Source organism: Manis pentadactyla, chromosome 4, assembly GCF_030020395.1.
Source record: "Manis pentadactyla isolate mManPen7 chromosome 4, mManPen7.hap1, whole genome shotgun sequence".
NCBI classification, from domain to species: domain Eukaryota; kingdom Metazoa; phylum Chordata; class Mammalia; order Pholidota; family Manidae; genus Manis; species Manis pentadactyla.
Genome location: NC_080022.1, coordinates 5,952,679 through 5,969,428, shown reverse-complemented (window position 1 = coordinate 5,969,428; position 16,750 = coordinate 5,952,679). Strand labels below are relative to the sequence as shown.

The following is a 16,750-nucleotide window of genomic DNA, read 5'->3' as shown; positions in this document are numbered from 1 at the left end:
ATACAGGGCCCATCTGTATAAACTAGAATGATTTCATCTCACTACCTCTAACTTAATCACATCTACAAAGATCCTTTTTTCCAAATAAGGTCACATCATATTTTCTAGGGATTTGATGTGGTTATCTTTTTGGTGGCCATTTCTCAGCCTGCCACAGTTGGGTTTTACTATTATATAACATGTTGCTAAAGTAAATTATAGTACTTACTTTTTAAAAATAGCTTATTATCTTTATTTCTTATCCTTTATCAGTTGTGATTTATTTAGATTTAAGTATGGACCTTCTGTTATGAAAGTATAAATATTTCTAATAGTGGCTATGATATTTTGGTAACATCTGAAGATACTTGATTTATAAAATACCGTAGTGGTTGTATCAGTATATAATACAGTATTTGGCTTTCTTTGTACAAAGAATGTTTTTATTTGGATGCTAAAATTATCATGTATAACTGTGATACTGATTAGTATTCTGACCTACCAGGTTGCTGAGTATTTCTAACTTCGCTGTACCCCAGCTCCAGGCATCTCTGGACCGTGTCTGCCCTAGTCCTGATCTGGGTGTGATAGTGTCAGGAGGGCACCTGCTCCTCAGGGGCCCTCGGGGCAAAGTCTTCCATGGCTTGTAGGCTTGATTTCTGAGATGGCCTGGGGTAAGCCCTGGCTACCCTTGAATCTATTGCTCTTAAAAGCTTCTGTCTGGGTTCCCTGCCCTGATTCCTGCCCTCGAAGTTCCTTGCGGACTTCGAGGAGCTGTGCTGCCTTGGCCAGCCCTCTTCTGCAGGAGGCTGAAATTCTGCCCTCAGAGCTCACTGGGCTGCCTAGGAGCTCGACCATATGCTGCCCTGCCTCCTGGTGGCCTGCCCTCCCCCATCCACAGTGTTTGTTGGGCTGTGTATTCTAGCTCACCCCAGTAATCTGGAACATACACTTTATTCACACATTTTTAGGAAGGTTTGACTTTTAATTTTCCTCCCTTTTTCCCCCCATTTCAGAAATGAAGTATATGTTTTCATGTGTCAGGTCTACCTTTATTTGAAGCCTTTGAGTCGTCAGTACTCGTGGCCATCACACACAGTGTGCATGATGGTTAGTTGGAGGTCTTTAGTTCGCATAATATTTACTAAGTTTTTGGATCTCCCACAGTCAGGTTGTCTTCTACCACTGCCAAATCAACTGTTCTTTTGAGGACCGTTGTTACACAGGAGAACTGGAACTGTGAGGACGTGGTTTCTGAGCCCAGAGTGAGGGGCTCCTTGGTTCTCCGGGGCCATTGGTTGAGGGGACTACCTGGCTTGCCGGAGGCTTTTCTGCTTCTTTCTTAGTCGCTTGCTCTGTTCTTGGCTGAGGTCTCCAGGTCAAAGAGCAGTTGCTCAGAAACATTCCCAACTCTGCAGTTGCACATGCTTTGGTATGTGCCTGGTTGATTCTCTTTGTTCCATTCATTACTTTATCGTAACAGCCAAAAAGACTAAGTGTACTGTTTTCATACACCTTAAAATTACTCGTCAGTAATACTGAGGTTAAGGTTGCCGATTCCGTGGATTGGGGGCAGTCATTTCTGCACCTAAATTCAACTAAGTAGGCTTTAAAGCAGTTTCTGTTAATGTTTTTCTCTTAATACTGATGCCGCTGATCTTGAGGCTTTTGTTGTTTGTTATCTATTTTTTTCATTAACTATCTGAGGAATCTGGTTAGTTTTGACCCATAGCTGACCTTTTGCATACACTTTCCAGTGCAGCTTATTGATGCATATTGATGAACCTTGCTAGTTCCTACAAAGGATGGCCAGAATGGTTTTCCTGTTACTCTGTAGGTTTGGAGTCATATGTATAGTGTTTCTGTATTCAAGGCTGTGAGGATGCTATGCTAGAAGTAAGTGGAAAAGTGTTTTAATTTCCACTTGAGGCTCTGAACCATTTCCATTTGTGAATCTGACAAAGGTCTTTCTAAACTGACAAATAACTATCATTCAGAAAAGTGGCATAAACAATCAAGATTCATTAATTCATGAATCTGCCAGTTCTTCCAGTGGCCAGAGTGACACTCACTCTGTATCACTAAGCTAAGTCTTCTTGTTAGTGGATTGGTTTGCTGAATTCTAAGAAGCCAGTGTCTCCTAGGAACCCTTGGCTGGCAGCTTAGCTCCATAACAGCCTTGGTTTCTTTGTATTCTTTGCCTGGACTGTCACACAAAAAGCAGGAGGAGAGATTGTGTTTCTAAAAAGCAAGGTTATGTGCATGTTAACTGTATGATGATTAACTATTCATAATTGCACCTAAAAACCTGTGGCCTGAACTGCCCCATTTTTCACAGACCTGAAAGTAGAGACTGATCTCCATCCCTAAGCAGTAAGTGAGGCCTTGGCAGTAGCTCTTCAGTGTTTGGTTTGAGTGATTTGGCCTAGTTCAGTGGCTGTAGTGTTAATTTTTTTATTTTTCTAAATGAATGTATTATTACCTTTATTCATTAGAAAAACAGTATCCTTTAGAATTTCACCTTCAAAACATCTGTATAAAGACAAAGAATTAAAAACTGGGGAGTTGCCAAAACAACCGACTTCAACCCCTCTGTTAACAGGTGAGGAAGTCAGGTGTTCTGTTGCGTGCACAGGAGGGGTGTCTCCGTCCCCTTGGCCCAGGCTGCTGTCCCCCCAGTGCTGTTCGGGGACTCGCCAGAGTCTCCTGGTTGTTCTGGACTCAAAGTTTCTCTAGGTTCCCAACAAATCATGAGGTTCTTTGTTGTTTGCCTTCTCAGTTCCATCTTTCAGCCTGTCCTGAGTATCGTAGAACCACATTCGTTCCTGTGGTGCCCTATAGCTTGCGCAGTTTCCTCAGCTCTGGTGCCCTTTCCCCATGCCAGTCCTCCAGGCCCATCCCTTTTTAGTCAGCTGTCCTTAATTGAATATTTCCTGTGCTCCAGGAATCATGCTCAGCAATTCCCACGTTATCTCATTTCATCCTAAACAGTCCTCCAAAATAGGCTCTATTTTCTCCCTCTCTGCAGCTGAAAAACTGAAGAGAGATAATTAACTTGCCTATTATCACACAGCTAGTGGCAGAGCTAGGGTTTGAATCAAAGCCAGAGCTGGAACCCTACCCTGTTAAGACTTCAACTCTGCAGAGCTCTGAAGCTTATTTGGTGTCAGGACCTCTGTAAGTTCTTCTTTCCAGGTGGTGTGTTTGTGAAGACAGTGTCAGATTAGAGTTTCAAAAGAGACATATGATCAGAAGTGGCCAAGACATTCAGTTTGATTTGTTCTGTATTTTAAAAATAGTTTACCGATCTCAGTTGATGTCAGCATAGATGCTTACTTTCTAATGACCTTGCTGTTGAGACTTCTGTTCAGAATACTTTCAAAAACACCACAGCCAGGAGATGGTGACCTGCTACTTTCTCGACACAGTAGTATGTGTGGGAACTAATGGGGAATGAGAAACATGGCAATGTGTATCAGCCATGAGTGAGATATTACCTGGACGTATTACTGCCTATTTTTACTTGCTCCTAGAATATTGTTTTTATTTTGGTTGTTGCTCTTCAGTAAGTATAGGCAAGGGTAATCAATCCTGGTACACTGATTGTTGATTTTCAAAACCTGCTCTGTGAAGTAATCTTGGTTTCTCAGGATAGAGTGTCACCTCAGTCAGCATTCACTGGCACTTTGTGTATTTATGATAGCATTTATTTCATTATTTTGTTTATGTGTGTGTTTTCTCTTCTCTGAGCTGCTGGTCTCCTCCTCCTGTCTGCCCACCCCTACTCTCAAGTGATGAAAAGACAGTGTGTTTGCTGTGTCACCACAGCCGGAGAAGCCACTGAGCCCCATTGTTGCCACCAGCTTGCCAGTTTTAAGCTGCTCAAGGAGAGACATTAAGTCTCAGAGCTCTTCCTAGAATGAGGGTGGGTCACTCTGCTGCTTACTAGGGAAGTGGCCTTGAGCACAATACTGAGCCTCTCAGTTGTGTTGCCTCGTGTTTAGTCCTCTTGCTACCAAAGAGTGGTGTGAGCAGTGACGCAGTCGTGAAGATCTAACGCAGTTCCTTGCAAAGGTGACGCTCAACAAACATCAGCCCCCTCCTCCCTCCTGTGTGACTCCAGGGCCTGGCATAATTCCTGGAACATCGTAGTTCCTCAGAGGGTGTTGGAGAGAGGGTTGGCTCAGTAACTGTGTATTTCCTTCCCCAGATTAACTGGATCTTCCCCTCAGCCCTTATTCTCAGCACGTAAATTCAGTGTCTTTGCCATTATCTCTAAAATGTGCTCCCATCAGAATATTTAGACAAATTTAGCCTTTTCAGTGCTTAAATAGCTTTAGATTGACAGTGCCCAAACAAAAATAAAACGTTGTGTTTTTAGTGTTAATTCTAGTTTTGAATGGATACGTGTATCACATTTTGAGCTTGGTATTAGGTCATTGGTGTTGGAGGCATGAATGAAAATATACTGACATCTGTAAATTGTGGATTATGAGAAAAAATTTTTAAAGTTTTGTCTTTGGCAAGATCTTTATCATTTATGTTAATGGTTGAAATAGTTTAGGATCTCTTCCAAATCCCATTTTTTTCTCTTTCTAAGCTATTTTGGCAGTTTCTTGCAAATAAACAGTATATTTTGCAAAGGAAAAAGACTTTGAAATCTACTGTCATCTTTAGTGAACTACAGTTATTTAATATTTAATTTAATATTTAGTATGAATGCAGTCCAACACAGATAGGCTTTTTCTATAGTTATTATAGTGGCTATAATTGCAAAAGGATGCTTTGGCTGTAGTAGAAACTGCCAGATGCAATGCCATTTGATCTAAAAAGGTCACAGTAAAAGGGACATTTAAATTAAGTTATAAATTACAATTGAAGAACAATATTTTGATGTGTGAGACCAGGGATGTCAGAGCAGGAAGATGTAATTCATGGGTTCATTATAGAACAGAGGTGCCTGACAGCTGAGCCATGCCAAAAGGAAAATTTATTTGCAACGTCACGTAGATAGAAAATGGCAGCTGCAATGAGAAGCCAGAGAAGAAACTTGAAACCTTGTGGTAATATGCAGAGTTTATGCTAATAAGACTGCCCAGGATCCAGAGATGTTTAATGATTGCTGTAATATAAATGAGGTGTTCGGACACTTGCACATTTTCAATCTTACTTAAATTAAGACCTCGTCCTTGCTCTATAAAATAACACAATATATAACCAGGCATTAAGGTTGATTCTCTCACCTCTCTGCCAGTATACAGATTTGCTGAAATTTCAGAATTGTTTAGTTAGGAGAGTTAAAGCTTGAAACAAGATTTCTATCCATGGCAGCTTTGAGAAAGGATATAATTTAATGTTTATAGCAATCCATGAGAAGTTCAATCATGAGTTAATTAAACTGTAGGCAGTCATTAAGCATTATTTATTCTTTCAAGAAGCTTGCCAGTAAAGCACTTACATATATTAAATTATAGAAAGTAATAAGTTGGGAATGACTTGTCAGACAGAGTGAGAGTAGCAGATTAAACTTGGGCAATTATGCAGAAACGTGTTTTTCTTTTTGTGGCGTGATCCTTTCTTCCTGCTAATCCCAGAGAGCTCAGAAGCTGTAAGGAGACGGATATAGAGTCATCAGCAGGATACAACAGAGGCACTGTTGAACCTCTGGCTGTTTGAGTAGTCTTAGGTAAGAGCCATGTACCTAAAATACTACTCCCCATGATGATACCACTATACAGTTTATAGCTTTTTGTCATTTCAGAATATCTTGTCACGTTATGTCCCATTGTCCTTTGTCACAGCTGAGGGATGGTGGTGTCAGGCCCATTTGACAGGTGGCAACCCCAGTTCATCTGGTTTGTGACAAAACTGGTAACAAGAATCTGTTACCTGCTTCAAATCCTGTGCTGAGTTCACTAGGCTACAGAAGGCATTGACTATGGTGTGGTTTATGTAGAAGGGTCTGCTGAGTACCTGGAGTCACTGAGAGCTTCATATGCAGCTGCCTAAATGTGTCCAGTTACATGTGGCGCAGTAACTTTGGTTCTGCTGGTTCTGTCTAGTGGTTACATTTGTTCCAGTGGAACTGAAACAGGAGTTTGTTGCTCTGAAGCTGCTATTGTTTTTAGCACCAAAAATCCCCTACTAAGTCTACTCTTCCAGCTCACTCACGCTGGTCTTCACTAGAATAAGATCTGGCATAGGAGCTGCGCGGTAACTCTTTGTTGAATGAATGGAAGGCAGTGAAAATGTGTGAGTAGCCTGCCTCTGAGGCTGGACATCCCACAGGATCCTCATGGGCATTGAAAGCCATGGCAGAGGAGGGCTGGACACCCAATGGGAAGAGTTTCTCTTTGCTATTGCCTAATGAGTAAACCAGAGATGAAGGAAAGGCCACAACCTGAGGATTCTGTGGAGCAGGCCCAGGGGACCAAAGAACATACTCCTGGAAAACAGCAAAACAGGGACAGTTCCATGATGGAGTGACTTAAAAGGTTAGTGGATTGATGAAGAATCACCATTTTGTTACCAGATTTCCCAGATACTGACCTGTGGTTTAGGGGAAGACAGATTTTACTTGTGTAAAAATGCAGACTTGCAGTTGAGTGATGGGAAGCGGCAGATTTACAAAGTACGTGCTTCCCTAATCACTGGATTAAAACACTGTGCCCTGCCCCCCAACATACACACACAAACACACATGCCTGTGTTGATGAATTTGAAAGCGGTGGTTCCCCTGAATGACATCTGGCTTTGTGGGTGGCAGGGTGATGGGGATGGCTCAAGATTTAAGGATGTCTCCCACCAGTAATTTACAAAGATTGGAACCTGGTTGAGTAATAAAGATGCTGTGACTTGGTTCCTTAAGGTGAAGCTGTAAGACATTTGAGCCCCCCACCCCCACCGATCTTCATCACAATTTCTTTGAATAATATTCTCTGGGGCAATGGTAGAAAATCTTATTCACATTAAAGGGCTTTCTACCTTAGCAGTATTGGGAATCCTGCACTGAATTTCTTAATGAATACATCTTAATGGATGTATCTCTGTGGTCATGATGGGGTATTTCAAATTTGAAACTCACATGGTTTTCACAGGATGAAATAATTTTTTTTTTTCCTTCTCTGTGTTGTACAGCCCTCCCCTTTCTCCCACCCCCCCCATGCATGCTAATCTTAATACCCCCCTTCTTCTTCCCCCCCCTTTTCCCTCCCTACCCACCCATCCTCCCCAGTCCCTTTCCCTTTGGTACCTGTTAGTCCATTGTTGAGTTCTGTGATTCTGCTGCTGTTTTGTTCCTTTAGTTTTTCCTTTGTTCTTATATTCCACAGATGAGTGAAATCATTTGGTATTTCTCTTTCTCCGCTTGGCTTGTTTCACTGAGCATAATACCCTCCAGCTCCATCCATGTTGCTGCAAATGGTAGGATTTGCCCTTTTCTTATGGCTGAATAGTATTCCATTGTGTATATGTACCACACCTTCTTTATCCATTCATCTATCGATGGACATTTAGGTTGCTTCCAATTCTTGGCTATTGTAAATAGTGCTGCGATAAACATAGGGGTGCACTGATTTTTCTCATACTTGATTGCTGCATTCTTAGGGTAAATTCCTAGGAGTGCAATTCCTGGGTCAAATGGTATGTCTGTTTTGAGCATTTTGATGTACCTCCATACTGCTTTCCACAATGGTTGAACTAATTTACATTCCCACCAGCAGTGTAGGAGGGTTCCCCTTTCTCCACAGCCTCGCCAACATTTGTTGTTGTTTGTCTTTTGGATGGCAGCCATCCTTACTGGTGTGAGGTGATACCTCATTGTAGTTTTAATTTGCATTTCTCTGATAGTTAGCGATGTGGAGCATCTTTTCATGTGTCTGTTGGCCATCTGTATTTCTTTTTTGGAGAACTGTCTGTTCAGTTCCTCTGCCCATTTTTTAATTGGGTTATTTGTTTTTTGTTTGTTGAGGCGTGTGAGCTCTTTATATATTCTGGACGTCAAGCCTTTATCGGATGTGTCATTTTCAAATATATTCTCCCATACTGTAGGGATCCTTTTTGTTCTATTGATGGTGTCTTTTGCTGTACAGAAGCTTTTCAGCTTAATATAGTCCCACTTACTCATTTTTGCTGTTGTTTTCCTTGCCCGGGGAGATATGTTCAAGAAGAGGTCACTCATGTTTATGTCTAAGAGGTTTTTGCCTATGTTTTCTTCCAAGAGTTTAATGGTTTCATGACTTACATTCAGGTCTTTGATCCATTTTGAGTTTACTTTTGTATATGGGGTTAGACAATGGTCCAGTTTCATTCTCCTACATGTAGCTGTCCAGTTTTGCCAGCACCATCTGTTGAAGAGACTGTCATTTCGCCATTGTATGTCCATGGCTCCTTTATCAAATATTAATTGACCATATATGTCTGGGTTAATGTCTGGATTCTCTAGTCTGTTCCATTGGTCTGTGGCTCTGCTCTTGTGCCAGTACCAAATTGTCTTGATTACTATGGCTTTATAGTAGAGCTTGAAGTTGGGGAGTGAGATCCCCCCTACTTTATTCTTCTTTCTCAGGATTGCTTTGGCTATTCGGGGTCTTTGGTATTTCCATATGAATTTTTGAATTATTTGTTCTAGTTCATTGAAGAATGTTGCTGGTAGCTTCATAGGGATTGCATCAAATCTGTATATTGCTTTGGGCAGGATGGCCATTTTGACGATATTAATTCTTCCTAGCCACGAGCATGGGATGAGTTTCCATCTGTTAGTGTCCCCTTTAATTTCTCTTAAGAGTGACTTGTAGTTTTCATAGTACAAGTCTTTCACTTCTTTGGTTAGGTTTATTCCTAGGTATTTTATTTTTTTTGATGCAATTGTGAATGGAGTTGTTTTCCTGATTTCTCTTTCTGTTGGTTCATTGTTAGTGTATAGGAAAGCCACAGATTTCTGTGTGTTGATTTTGTATCCTGCAACTTTGCTGTATTCTGATATCAGTTCTAGTAGTTTTGGGGTGGAGTCTTTAGGGTTTTTTATGTACAGTATCATGTCATCTGCAAATAGTGACAGTTTAACTTCTTCTTTACCAATCTGGATTCCTTGTATTTTTTTGTTTTGTCTGATTGCCATGGCTAGGACCTCCAGTACTATGTTAGATAACAGTGGGGAGAGTGGGCATCCCTGTCTAGTTCCCGATCTCAGAGGAAATGCTTTCAGCTTCTCACTGTTCAATATAATGTTGGCTGTGGGTTTATCATAGATGGCCTTTATTATGTTGAGGTACTTGCCCTCTATTCCCATTTTGCTGAGAGTTTTTGTCATGAATGGATGTTGAACTTTGTCAAATGCTTTTTCAGCATCCATTGAGATGATCATGTGGTTTTTGTCTTTATTTTTGTTGATGTGGTGGATGATGTTGATGGACTTTCGAATGTTGTACCATCCTTGCATCCCTGGGATGAATCCCACTTGGTCATGGTGTATGATCTTTTTAATGTATTTTTGAATTCGGTTTGCTAATATTTTGTTGAGTATTTTTGCATCTACGTTCATCAGGGATATTGGTCTGTAGTTTTCTTTTTTGGTGGGGTCTTTGCCTGGTTTTGGTATTAGGGTGATGTTAGCTTCATAGAATGAGTTTGGGAGTATCCCCTCCTCCTCTATTTTCTGGAAAACTTTAAGGAGAATGGGTATTATGTCTTCCCTGCATGTCTGATAAAATTCCGAGGTAAATCCATCTGGCCTGGGGGTTTTGTTCTTTGGTAGTTTTTTGATTACCACTTCAATTTCGTTGCTGGTAATTGGTCTGTTTAGATTTTCTGTTTCTTTCTGGGTCAATCTTGGAAGGTTGTATTTTTCTAGGAAGTTGTCCATTTCTCCTAGGTTTCCCAGCTTGTTAGCATATAGGTTTTCATAGTACTCTCTAATAATTCTTTGTATTTCTGTGGGGTCCGTTGTGATTTTTCCTTTCTCGTTTCTGATACTGTTGATTTGTGTTGACTCTCTTTTCTTCTTAATAAGTCTGGCTAGAGGCTTATCTATTTTGTTTATTTTCTCGAAGAACCACCTCTTGGTTTCATTGATTTTTGCTATTGTTTTATTCTTCTCAATTTTATTTATTTCTTCTCTGATCTTTATTATGTCCCTCCTTCTGCTGACCTTAGGCCTCATCTGTTCTTCTTTTTCCAATTTCGATAATTGTGACATTAGACCATTCATTTGGGATTGCTCTTCCTTTTTTAAATATGCTTGGATTGCTATATACTTTCCTCTTAAGACTGCTTTTGCTGTGTCCCACAGAAGTTGGGGCTTAGTGTTGTTGTTGTCATTTGTTTCCATATATTGCTGGATCTCCTTTTTGATTTGGTCATTGATCCGTTGATTATTTAGGAGCGTGTTGTTAAGCCTCCATGTGTTTGTGAGCCTCTTTGCTTTCTTTGTACAGTTTATTTCTAGTTTTATGCCTTTGTGGTCTGAAAAGTTGGTTGGTAGGATTTCAATCTTTTGGAATTTTCTGAGGCTCTTTTTGTGGCCTAGTATGTGGTCTATTCTGGAGAATGTTCCATGTGCACCTGAGAAGAATGTATATCCTGTTGCTTTTGGATGGAGAGTTCTATAGATGTCTATTAGGTCCATCTGCTCTACTGTGTTGTTCAGTGCTTCCGTGTCCTTACTTATTTTCTGCCCGGTGGATCTATCCTTTGGGGTGAGTGGTGTGTTGAAGTCTCCTAGAATGAATGCATTGCAGTCTATATCCCCCTTTAGTTCTGTTAGTATTTGTTTCACATATGCTGGTGCTCCTGTGTTGGGTGCATATATATTTAGAATGGTTATATCCTCTTGTTTGACTGAGCCCTTTATCATTATGTAGTGTCCTTCTTTATCTCTTGTTACTTTCTTTGTTTTGAAGTCTATTTTGTCTGATATTAGTACTGCAACCCCTGCTTTCTTCTCACTGTTGTTTGCTTGAAATATGTTTTTCCATCCCTTGACTTTTAGTCTGTACATGTCTTTGGGTTTGAGGTGAGTTTCTTGTAAGCAGCATATAGATGGGTCTTGCTTTTTTATCCATTCTGTTACTCTGTGTCTTTTGATTGGTGCTTTCAGCCCATTAACATTTAGGGTGACTATTGAAAGATATGTACTTATTGCCATTGCAGGCTTTAAATTCGTGGTTACCAAAGGTTCAAGGTTAGCCTGTTTAGTATCTTACTGCCTAACTTAGCTTGCTTATTGAGCTGTTATATACACTGTCTGGAGATTCTTTTCTTCTCTCCCTTGTTGTTCCTCCTCCTCAATTCTTCATATGTTGGGTGTTTTGTGCTGTGCTCTTTCTAGGAGTGCTCCCATCTAGAGCAGTCCCTGTAAGATGTTCTGTAGAGGTGGTTTGTGGAAAGCAAATTCCCTCAGCTTTTGTTTGTCTGGGAATTGTTTAATCCCACCGTCATATTTGAATGATAGTCGTGCTGGATACAGTATCCTTGGTTCAAGGCCCTTCTGTTTCATTGTATTAAATATATCATGCCATTCTCTTCTGGCCTGTATGGTTTCTGTTGAGAAATCTGATGTTAGCCTGATGGGTTTCCCTTTATAGGTGACCTTTTTCTCTCTAGCTGCCTTTAAAACTCTTTCCTTGTCCTTGATCTTTGCCATTTTAATTATTATGTGTCTTGGTGTTGTCCTTGGATCCTTTCTGTTGGGGGTTCTGTGTATTTCTGTGGTCTGTTCGATTATTTCCTCCCCCAGTTTGGGGAAGTTTTCAGCAATTATTTCTTCTAAGATACTTTCCATCTCTTTTCCTCTCTCTTCTTCTTCTGGGACCCCTATAATACGGATATTGTTCCTTTTGGATTGGTCACACAGTTCTCTTAATATTGTTTCATTCCTGGAGATCCTTTTGTCTCTCTCTATGTCAGCTTCTATGCGTTCCTGTTCTCTGATTTCAATTCCATCAATGGCCTCTTGCATTCTGTCCATTCTGCTTATAAACCCTTCCAGAGTTTGTTTCATTTCTGTGATCTCCTTTCTGGCATCTGTGATCTCCTTCCGGACTTCATCCCATTTCTCTTGCGTATTTCTCTCCATCTCTGTCAGCATGTTTATGATTCTTATTTTGAATTCTTTGTCAGGGAGACTGGTTAGGTCTGTCTCCTTCTCTGGTGTTGTCTCTGTGATCTTTGTCTGCCTGTAGCTTTGCCTTTTCATGGTGATAGGAATAGTTTGCAGAACTGGGACGAGTGACGGCTGGAAGGACTTCCTTTCTTGTTGGTTTGTGGCCCTCCTCTCCCCCTTCACGAGGCGCTGGGTTCTCTCAGGTGCGGATGTGGTCTGGATATTGTCCTGTGTCCTCTGGTCTTTATTCTAGGAAGGTTTGTCTTTGTTATATTTTCATAGATATATGTTGTTTTGGGAGATTTCCGCTGCTCTACTCACGCCGCCATCTTCCCGCCTGCTCCAGGATGAAATAATTTTAATCCTTCAGAGCTCAGTGCTCTCTTAGAGGGAAATGTTTTTTATGACAATTTTTAGAGATTTATTCTAGAGCCAGTATTTTGGTAAATTTACCAACTCTACATGAGGAATACTGTTGAAGTATCAGTTTAGTAATTCCTCAAACATTATTTTGGTCCAGTCTAAAGAAAGAAAACCTTCATAATCATCTATAAAATAAACCCCTTTTAAGGTGGGCTTACTCATGCGTGGGATTGAGTAGAGAAGGTAGAACCCTGCTTTTCAGGACCCCAGAGTCTGGATAACACATTTAGGTAAATGTGTTGTACTAGACCAGTACTTTAAGCTGATTCGCACAGGTTCCACCACTCTTAGTGATACATTTCATGCATCATAAATAACCCTGTCCATTGTCTTTATGTTGTTCACAGCCATATCTATCCCTAGCACCTAGAAGAGTCTTTAGCACTAAGTAAATATTTGTGGAAGGATGTTGTGAACTCCAATAATTTTCCCAAAGTGTTCAAAAGGTAATCTTCATTCTTGTGAAGGTATGTAGGCCATGAAAACTTGTAGTATTTAAAAACTGTATCTGTAATAAAATGTAATTAAAGTATTTCATTAAAGATGTAAGGCTCTCAGAATTTTCTCAGCTAAGACTCTTGGAAAGTAGAAATAAATATTTGTACTATTGAGAAGGTGACTATTTAGAAAGGTTCCTTGTGGTTCCCTAGGAGAAGAGTGGGTCAGAACAGCTCCTTGACCCAGCTTTTATACTAGCGTTTATGAATTACTGATGACAGCACAACAATGCCCTAACTTCATTTGTTCAATAAGTATTTTGTCACTGTTGGTAAAGAATCATACGTGTTACTTTTCAAATGTGTCTTTGTATAGGAGTGGGAGAAGTTAGACACTGTAAAGATTTACTGGGTTTGCATCACAGAACCATCAGGAATTAGGAGTATTTAAGAGGACAGGCAGACAATGGATCAAATGAAAGGAAGGAATTACCTGTTAGTTCGAGAACAAAGTAGCAGAGGGAAGTGCCATTTTCCACACACATTGCCACAGCTTCTTCGGGGGGAAGTGTGATCTGAAATAAAGATTTGCAAAGGAAGCATGAATGCTGGGGTATGTTTAGGGGAAAATGCCTTTTTCTCTAATCCAATCATGCTGGAAGTTTAACCAAGGGGCATTGTGTAAGCAGTAGTCAGCCACTCCACTAAACAACCACAGGTTCAACAAGTTACTCAAAATATTTCTTCCAGCTATTATTTAAAGCTCTCCTTGGTTCACCGAGAGGCAGGAATGTCATAGGCATTAATGACATTTTATTTGACTTCATTCACTCAGTTCACTTTTGGAATGAGCTTATGAGTAATTTCCTGTTATCATGTGTAAGATTTAAACACTTTAAATTTTTTCTGTGTACTGCACTAGACTTTTGGTCAGATTTCATAAAATTTTAACATGAGTAATTATGTGAAACATAAGTAGTTTTTGTTTATATTTTTTAACAGTGTTTTCTTTCCCTCTCTTTGAAAAGGCTGTTCTCTGATCTAGGAAATTGATGGAAATTGAGTAGAGACCTTTTCTTTTTCCTTTTCTAAAAATAAATGGCCAACACTCAGCATACTATGTGCCAGGTACAGTTCTAAGCAATTTACATGGATTTTCTAATGTTTATTCTCACAATAGCCTGAAGAAGTATATGTTCACTATTGTACTCGTTTTTAAAGAAGATGAAATTGAGGCCCAGAGAGGATAAATAACTTGCCTAAGGTTGCACACTTACTAAGTAATAGAAGTAGAATTTGAGTCTAGATAGTCTGGCTTCAGAGTCCATAGTTTTTTATCACTCTCCTTATAATGACCCCGTATACTATAATTACTGCTTATAAAATGTTAATTGGCTTAATAAATTTTATAAAGAATTTATGATTTGATGAACTTATACTTATTTCAGATTATCACTAAAATGTATACTTTCTGAAAGAAAGCCATGCAGTTTTTCCCTGCATTCAGTTCTGGTCTGTGTTGTTAAGCTCTCATTATGGATCCTCATATTTTAGAGCTTGGTAAATATCAAATATCTGCTCGCTCTGAATATTAGGCAAAGTATGGAGATCTAACTTTATTTAAATCTTTTTATACTTCTGAAAGAAGGCTAGATTGGATAGTTTCCAAATATTTGCATATTATATTTTATTTTGCTATTTATTTAGTATAGATTTATAGTATAGCATACCATTTTATTTCTAATGTAGTCTAATGATGAATGTCATACATAAGTTACTATCTAGTACTCACAGTCATTAACACCCACTCCGACCCTCCCACACACACTGTACCCCCTGAGCAGGATCCAACATCAATCATCGTGGTAGGCGTTTTGTTTTAAGGTAGTTGACTTATTGTTATGGTTAACATGTAGCCTGGATTTCCTTGGAGAACCTTGGACTTAAAATAAATTGTGGTCCTCTACACTGTAAGAATACTCAGGAAGTTTTAATATTTAATACTTTCTGTTTTGCTAAATGAGCAATGAAAATGGATATTTGTGATATACCATCTAATAGAGTTGAATAGTTAAAAGAGAGACATGCTGTGTATGTTTATTTCATTCAACAAATATTTATTGCAGGTTTGCCATATGCCCAGCCTGGGGCAAAGCAGTTGCTAGGAAGGCAGTCTGTGCATCCTTTTTAGGAATTTTTATTAAAGAGAGGAAACATAGGGCTCTCTTTTCTTGTGAGTCTATAGCTCTTTTTCTACACCTAGGTGACAGTAATCACTACAACCGATTTGATCTTGTCATCTTGTATGTGTTGTATCTCTATAACTAGTTTATGAGTTTTCTGGAAATAAAAACTGTAACTTGCTCAGGTTTGTACCTTATTTGTGCTTGAGCGTTCAGTAAGTGCTGTTTTGCATTGTTCAAATAAGGGATTGAAGCACAGGTGAAAAGATCAGAATGTCCACTCCACCAGGGCAGGTATGCCTCTGTCTGTTTTGTTTACTGCTGTGGTCCCAGGGTACATTGCCTGGAACATAATAGGCACTCAGTCAACAAAAGACTGAATGAATTGGAATAATAGAGATTTAGATTTGGGTTGAATCTACCCAAGGACAATAGTTGAAGACATTTATTAATTTTAGCAAGTATTTCTGTTGTATCACCTTATGTGACAGACTGTGTTAGGCACTGGATATACAAGCCCAAGCCAGAACAGATTCTTGTGGCAGAGAAATAGATCTGCAAAAGAAAGGCAGATTTACAGTTAGAATTTTGGAGGGACGGCCACCGTTCAGGGAGCTAGACTGAGCAGGAGAATCCCTTCTACCTGCTACTTCTCTCCATGGTCTGCAACTTCAGACTCAGAAACTAGGGGTGGATAGAGTCACAGGAGCCAAAGCAGAGTGTCTTTGTAAGATAGAGAGGGGTCAGTGGTGCCAGGTACTGCTTGGGGCTGAAAAGGATGTGGAGTGTGAAAAGCGCATTCACTTTGACCAGAGAGGCCTGGTACTAAAAGGAATGTGTATATAAATCAGCATCTTTATTCATATGTGCTCAAAGTTAGTATACTGCTACAGAATTAGTTTATTTAAAAAGCCCTTATATTTTAGACCTTGAAATTTTTTAGTGAAATTATTACAGTTGAAAAACTTCCAAGTGCTTAAGGAAAAGAACATAACCTAGTATTTCTTTAGGCCACCCTCAGGAGAATGGCACAGAGTGAGGGTCATGTTGGCTGGGTTTGAGCCGCAGCAGCTCTGCCTCCTGGGTTAGTGTGGTGAGCACTTCCACTCGATCTTTCTCATCCGCAGATGGGTTGACAGTGATTCCTACCACATGAGATTAAATGAGAGGATGCCTTCCTCATAAGATTAAGAAAGGTAGATCATGAGTGCACGAAATGTGCTCAGCACCGTGCCAGGCTAGATGTTCAGTAAATGGTTTACTATTGTCCTTAATCCTCTCCCTGTTATTGCCAAAATACTCGCTGCCTTACCTGTCTCCCTCTCCTAGAACAGTTTGGGGGGCTGGGCTGGTTGGACGAGAGCAAACGGTCATGCCGACTGACCTGGCTGTGAGTCTCTGTGCCCATTCCATGGTTCTTCTATCGGAGAGAGTGAATGTAGGGCTTCCATTTTATCGATTTGCTTCCAGTTCTGTTATTTTGGTACGATTAACTAACTAAAACTGCTGTTGTTGTTTTAGTTACATGAAAGCGGTTATGATGCTGGCAAAGCCCTGCAGCGCCTCGTAAAGAAGCCTGTGCCCAAGCTGATCGAAAAATGCTGGACCGAAGACGAAGTGGTGAGCTT

At 40.0% G+C, this 16,750-nt stretch overlaps 1 protein-coding gene across 8 annotated transcripts in view; it reads left to right on the top strand.

Moving 5' to 3' along the window:
- The window catches only part of RERE (arginine-glutamic acid dipeptide repeats), a 429,285-nt gene that overhangs the window by 323,909 nt on the left and 88,626 nt on the right, over positions 1-16,750 (top strand). For all 8 annotated transcript variants that reach the window (XM_057499686.1, XM_036925289.2, XM_036925287.2 and 5 more), the window contains one exon: positions 16,644-16,742. In XM_057499686.1, coding sequence (XP_057355669.1) covers positions 16,644-16,742 — 99 coding nt within the window. The remainder of the gene's footprint in view (positions 1-16,643; positions 16,743-16,750) is intronic.